Raw genomic sequence first — 7413 nt, forward strand, 5'->3', positions numbered from 1 at the left:
GGCCATTAGATATAATTAACGTGTGTTATTTAAATGTGGTAATTAAAAGGTTAGTAGTGATTGTATTAATATCCACTGCATATCCCGTTTTGTGTATATCATTTTTGTAATTGAATTGTGATTTTGTAATAAATAGAATGCAATTTCATCTAAAAACGTCGCAACTTTCTACTCCTTCTCTAAAATTGGAACTGATCCAATAGAAATTGTATGGATTTGTATTGAAATAAATAATTTGACATTTCGCTCTACAACCAACTTCTTCGACCAGTTATTCTGTACACAAAAACAAAACTAATAACAATTTTTAGAATAGTTTATTGTAACATTCATTTTATGAATATTATAGATACATATCCTTATAAAAAGATTCATTCTAAAAACAATTTTCGGTCCCGATGGGTACTAAACGTACATGAACAATTTCTAGTACAATAATGGATTTTAATAACTATCAAGAATCCAATTAAATCTTTAATTCAGTACCTAGTCAAAATTAAGGAAGCACAATTTGATATTTTTAAATATGATAAGGAGCCGGTGTTGGTACACTCATCAGAGGAGATTCTAAATAATCTAAATCCATAGGAACCACCGGTATCTCTTGTTGATTGCCGATTTTTTCTTGCAGCGAATTGTATAGTTTATGAACGGGGTCCTTGTGTTGAGAGCCGGGCTGCAGAGCCTTCACTAATGTTTGCAATCGATTAACGGGAAGCTTCGGATGGATATACCAAAGCAATTTCAATAAATGTCTTGTCACATTATCTCTTGTGAGACCGGCGAAGAAGAACTCATCAAAAAGAACCGTGCAGAAGTCTTCACCTTGAAACTCGTCCGGTAGCTGTATAAGCAGCGATACGAGAGCATGGAGGAACGGATCTTCGTACGATCGGCCATCTTTACAGCTTCCCAAGATACTCAAAACGCGAAGTAGCGCTCCTCGGTCTCTCAGCTTTGCAGCGTGAAGTGTGTAGTACATCGCCAAGACTCCACAAACAGAACTGTCTCTCATATAAGCTTCGCAAGCATCCGGGGGCGGTCCTGAATGTTCTATCGTAGTAATCGCCGACTCTCTTTCGTCAGGCGGTAATTTATTATGAAGCTGTCGTACCTGGTCATCCACCATTAGTGACATCAGAGCCGGCAGGTATTTAGTCACAACTTGACTGTCCAGTTTCGGTTCACGGAACTCTTGAGTCTCTATCATAACCCATGCGCTCAGACCTAACGCTAACATTCTCAATAGCAGTATTAGAATTGTATTATCTCGCGGCATACCTTCAGTATTGATCAGATGCTGCAGTATTTTAATGGCTGACGTTGCCAAAAAGTTAATAGCGTACGGGTCACAAAGTGTCATCGATAAGTCTCCCAAAACTTGCTCTTGTCCACGTTTAATACTGTCTAAGAATCCCTGTAATTCTCTCGACCGTTTAATATCGACATTTTTTTCTCTTATACAAGCGTCAAGACACCACGTAAATTTGTGGCACGGGTCGACAGATATTATATCTTGAATTTCGAGATCATGCAACGCCATAAGTAACTCGGCGCGAAGAGTACAATAATGAATATTTTTAGTACGTAAAAAGAGTGTCCTCAAAAACTGCAAAACCATGTCGTATAATCGTACACTCGTGCCAATCATATGAGCTAGCTTCTGTACCACTGCGCCTTGTCTTCTCACTTTTGGTGAAGGAGAAAAGAAAAGGTTTGTCAAGTTGAGATGGTCAAACACAACACTTTCTTTTTCGCGTATATATTGTGTCAATAGTGGTGATACTTCATCGCCGAATAATGATTGATTGTCTTGCCAGATCTGTCGTTTTACTTCAGTATCAGTATCATTGTAAAGTTCCCTATCCCTAACGAGAACTTTGAGATACTTATCGTCTATGTGCGGCGTATTTCTTAGAATGCACATGACAACCGGCCGCAGCGCCTTCACGCGTACGACAGGAAAACTTTTTGATAATAGTTCTTTTAATTTCTTATCTCTGTCTCTACCTTCTTTGGCCCCGATTTCGTTTATATGCGCGATGAGTTTTTCTCGTAATTCTTCAAGTACTGAAGTATGAAAATCCAGTCGCCTTACTCCGTGCAAGTCTAGAAGGGGCAGCATAGGTCTCAAGGAAGGCAATAACACTCCATTGGCCAGTTGGAATTCTTCTATAGCTTTCAGCGGGTCGGTACAACTCGTGAGAGCATCCCGAAGGTAATTTTGACCAGGGATACCGACATCCTCCAGTCCTGTGCCAGGCAGTTTACTTGTTGATCCCATTGTGAAAATGCGATTCTCGCGATTCTCTTCGTTGAAAAGTTGAAGAGAGGATTATAATGTCATGATTTGTTTGTGGGATATAATTTAAGCACTTCTTAATGTACTGTATAAACTTTCTTCAAGATTGTTTTCAAATAATGGAATAATCTTTTACACAACACAAAAATAAGACGTAAACATACTTTGACAACTCTGGTATTAGTATGGCGGTCCCTATTTGCATAGAGTGTGAAATAAATGTGAATATTTTGTGGTGATACTTGTGCCATTTTGAAAAATAATAATCTAATATCATTTGCGATAAAATATTTCTAAACACAATAAATATTAATTGAGGCAAGTCATCTAATTTAAATGAAGTTTATGAATATTTTATACTTATTAAAAAGAGGTTCATGTTAAATAGTCCAACGGATATTAACCGATGCAATCAAACACGATACGGACTCGCGCATGCGCAGTGCTAAACGATCTGTCATCCATCTAGGGATAACTTAAAAAAAAAAACTAATAAACCCGTCAGTGCAGTGCTGCCAACCGCATAGTACACAATAATATTAAATTTTATTTCAATTACACTATTTTAAAGTACGTTATTAATTTTTTTAAAGTAGTACACTAAAAATAAGGAAAATTTTCAATAAAAAATAAAATTTAAGCAGTTCAGGTAATTAACTATTAACCTACCCTTTTTAAATTCTTTTTAAGCAGCAGTTACCTAGCTCTTCAATAACTGCATACATACCAAACATGATCGTATTCTTTATGCTAGATACATCATAATTTAAAGAAATTTAATAATTAATTATTATTGTGTTCTCTACACTAATCTTACTAGGCTAGTACCCATTTACTAATACACTATGCGAGTACCAGCTATTGCCAGTGCAAGTAGTACATATTGTTAATGCTTTATTAAACCATTTTTATTAAAACTTCAAGTAGAAAAACGAACTTCGAGCGAATACTTAAATTATTCGGTAAAAGATAACAGGAATATCGATATAATTGGGAGAAAATCCTAAATCTAAGGGTTGTTGGTTGAAGATGTCTCAATTCAAAACCAAAAAGTAAATTCTGTAAGTAAGTTTTACTCCAGGAACACATGATATTCTATAATATATTATATTATAAGATATTCTGGATAAAAAACATCAAAAAGTAAAATTTTAAATAATACCTAGGTATACAATCCCTCGATAATCTACGCCTCCAACTATTTTCATTGATAATACTGATATTGCCAGTGGCGGTGCAGGCGGCAGAGCCTATTGAGAATCTTTTTACAATAAAAATACTGGCCTGCAGATATTATTACACTCTGACCTATGGAGTTGCTGCGGCCTCTCGCCTCTAAAAAATTGAGAAAATGGTCATGGCGTTGGCCATTTCTTTTTGATTAAACTATAGGTAGGTACCTGGTAACTAAAAAAAATAGACCATCCCAGTAGTACCTACTTATAATAAAAGTATTAATTATATTATTAGATAACCAACACTGATTTTTGGTATAGAGAGTCAACTTTATGAGAAAAAAGCATCCCCGTAAAGGTGAATACAAATTTGACACTAAAAGGAGAATGGCAATGGCAACCAATTTAGCAAAACAAAAACATATCCAAACATTATTAATTCTTTCCAATGTGTACACACAGTGACGTCCCGTGGGGGTAGGCAGATTGAGCGTCGCTTGGGGGCGGCAGTTATTCGAAGGGCGGCAAATCGAGGAGAATCGTTAGGTATATGTAAAAATAGCTACCTAAACTTAGTCATAACGGAAATATCTTTCTGTTAAAAAAATCAGCGCACTGGTTGAAAACAAAATGTATTAATAATTAACATAAAAATTTTAGCAGGACTGTAACTTTTTTATCGGGTTCGCGATGTCTAGTTTATTTCTGTTGTCCTTGGACGTCATGACCTTGATGATCAGCAATGACACGTGCAGATTTGCGAATTATATTTGAATTATTATAGGTAGGTACATACTTACCTAATTTAAAATATATCCAAAGATATTCTTGCCAGTCCCGTGGACTCGCAATATTGTCTATCAGAGATGGCATTTAAATAAAATTAGATTTAGTGGTAATTATATTTTGTTAGTAATGTATCCATACGACATATCTCTGTAGATATTGGAGTCATGAAAGGATGATAAAAGACAAATATAAAAATGGGTCGGCATTTTGGCTCTGCCTAAGAGCTTCATTTTGTCTAGGAACGTCACTGTGTACATAATAAACCTTCGAAACCTTAGGTACAGAAAAATGAATTGTAAACGTATTTTCAATTTAGTAATGGAGGCAAACGATTCCAATGGCATCATCAATGAATAAATTACGGAACCTCTAATAATTATATTATGGTAATATTACTGTCTGCAGAAAGATTTGCAACCTGAAAAACGCCATGATATTATTTTGATCAGGTCGAAGGTCACATAGGATAAGGAATAGCTCTTTCTAAATAGATGCACCAAATTAAAAGTACCACAGTATTCAATTTCAATTTATTTAAATATATTGAACATAAATGCCGGCGCTCCATTGGCACGCAAGTCAGACGATTTACAGTCTTCGGACTTTTTTTCACGTGGAGCACCCCAGGTCTGCGGACTTTTTAATCCGCAGACCAGGCTCGTTTGATATCAAACATATTGTTTGATATTTTACTCTCTGAGTTGCCAGACTTCGTCCGTCGATCACTACGAAAATTCGATTTGACATAATATACGCAATCATTCGGAATGAAAAAAATCTGTAATTGTTTTAAATATTTTTTTTGTTTGATTTAATAATTTACACATTAGAAAATGAGAGATTTACCAATATTTTTTCATTTGAATTTTTAAACTAATAAAAGAAAACGTAAACCTTGTGTTATTTTCACTGCTATATTATTTTATGCAAGTCTACCTATAAATAACACAAACATATAGGATTATCGGAAGACATTACAACAATCGCAACTTTTCACTTTTGACAGCTCGACTTTTTTATTCGTTCGTTGATCAGTAGCAGAGCATAGACAAATCGGACGATTTATTGTCCTCGGAGTTATGGCTCGCCAATGGAGCGCTGGCTCTGGCATAACATTTCTAACATTCTAACATTTGATACATCCACAACGAAAACAAGTCGAGTAAGTACCTATGGGAATAATATGATTTTTTTCGTGCTTATTCATATTCAAAACAGCTCCAGCCCACTTTACGTAGGTACCTATTTCATTTCCTATTATTTTTAAGTTCCCTACGTTGTAGTAATTTTTTAAGCCACGGACCATGGTATCTCCTATCTCCTATATATTATTATTCTAAGAGATTTTGGAAAATACACCAACAGCTCATTTAAGCGACATTTTATTGTTATTTTTACATCTTCACTTCGAAATGTGCGCTACCGATTCATCTACCGATTGAATTGAACACATTTCAGAAATTTTCCATGATTTTACATGTACGTGACGTTTATATCCGATATTTTCTTACACATCGTATGCAATAGCCATATTTGCTGTTTATGACCACAGAATGACGTCTTCGTCGCTTAAGACCTTCTAATCCTTTATTTGACAAACGAATTCGATTATTTTTATTCAAATATCGTAATGTAGGCATTGGCGCACTTTTTTCCGGTGAAAAAACCATAATCCTGGTACAATTCACTACGTATAATATCTTTTGACAGGAGCGTGCGCCACTGTCCGCCATTTCATAGATAACATGATATTCCAAATTTGATTTTTTTAAATACTTCTTTGTGGCTGTTACGCACTATTTTTTTTATTGAATAATTACCTAAGCTACTAAGATCACAATATAGTCATATTAAACTAACAAAGTTGCCATTGCAAACAATGAAAGAAATTAATACGAATTGTTATTGTTATCAAAATGAGTCATATTGTATAATATCTACCTATTTTTATCGTCCCTATCATCATAAATCTTGACCTATCCACTGCTGGATGAAGGCCTCCTCAGCCTTATTCGACTCCTTACTTACACATGAATTGTTATATTTATCAAAATCAGTGATATTATATTATTATCTACCTATCTATATATAATGCCATTATTATCACGAGCCTCAATAAATCCACTGCTGGATGAAGGCCTCTCTACGTTGTATTCTTGACAGTATTGAATTTCTATATTTATTAAAAATGCTAATGTTATTTATTTACATATTCATATCGTAATCATCATCATCAATCTACTCCTGGATGAAGGGTTCCGCAACGTGATCCTACTACTATCGGTTGAACGAATTTGTGATATTATACATATTTCTATCATCCTTATCATTATCGACCTGAACCAATCCGCTGCTGGACAAAGACTTCCCTAGACTGATTCTATTCCTTTCTGCCATTTGAATTGCTGTATTCATCAAAATCTGTGATATTATATTTATCTACATATGTATATAGTCATCATCATCAACCAGGATCAATCCACTCTGAATGAAGGGTTTCACAACCTGATTCTACTACTAGCGGTTAAACAAATTTGTGATATTATACCTATTTCTATTATCCTCATCATCATCGACCTGAACAATTCCACTGCTGGATAAAGGCCTCCCTAGCTTGATTCTATTCCTTTCTGTCATTTGATTTGCTGTATTTATCAAAATCTGTGATATTATATTTATTTACATATTCATATTTATAGTCATCATCATCAACCAGGATCAATCTACTGCTGGATGAAGGGTTCCACAACCTGATTCTACTACTAGCGGTTAAACGAATTTGTGATATTATACCTACTTCTATCATCCTCATCATCATCGACCTGAACAATTCCACTGCTGGATAAAAGCCTCCCTAGCTTGATTCTATTCCTTTCTGTCATTTGAATTGTTGTATTTATAAAAATCTGTGATAATATATTTATCTACATATTTATATAGTCATCATCATCAACCACGATCAATCCACTGCTGGATGAAGTGTTCCACAACCTGATTCTACTACTAGCTGTTAAACAAATTTGTGATATTATACCTATTTCTATCATTCTCATCATCATCGACCTGAACCAATCCACTGCTGGATAAAGGCCTCCCTAGCTTGATTCTATTCCTTTCTGTCATTTGATTTGCTGTATTTATCAAAAT

The 7413-nt window shown here is 34.9% G+C and overlaps 1 protein-coding gene across 1 annotated transcript; it reads right to left on the reverse strand.

The window, feature by feature from the left end:
- Window positions 1-304: 304 nt before the first annotated feature.
- Window positions 305-2483, reverse strand: NELF-B (negative elongation factor B). The gene has a single exon (XM_085943386.1). The coding sequence runs from the start codon at window positions 2282-2284 to the stop codon at window positions 521-523; it is 1764 nt and encodes a 587-aa protein (XP_085799512.1). The 5' UTR covers window positions 2285-2483; the 3' UTR covers window positions 305-520.
- Between the last annotated feature and the right edge of the window lie 4930 nt (window positions 2484-7413).

This window comes from Rhyacophila brunnea, unplaced genomic scaffold (assembly GCF_057557595.1).
Source record: "Rhyacophila brunnea isolate RB1 unplaced genomic scaffold, BYU_Rbru_1.0 scaffold_16, whole genome shotgun sequence".
NCBI lineage: Eukaryota > Metazoa > Arthropoda > Insecta > Trichoptera > Rhyacophilidae > Rhyacophila > Rhyacophila brunnea.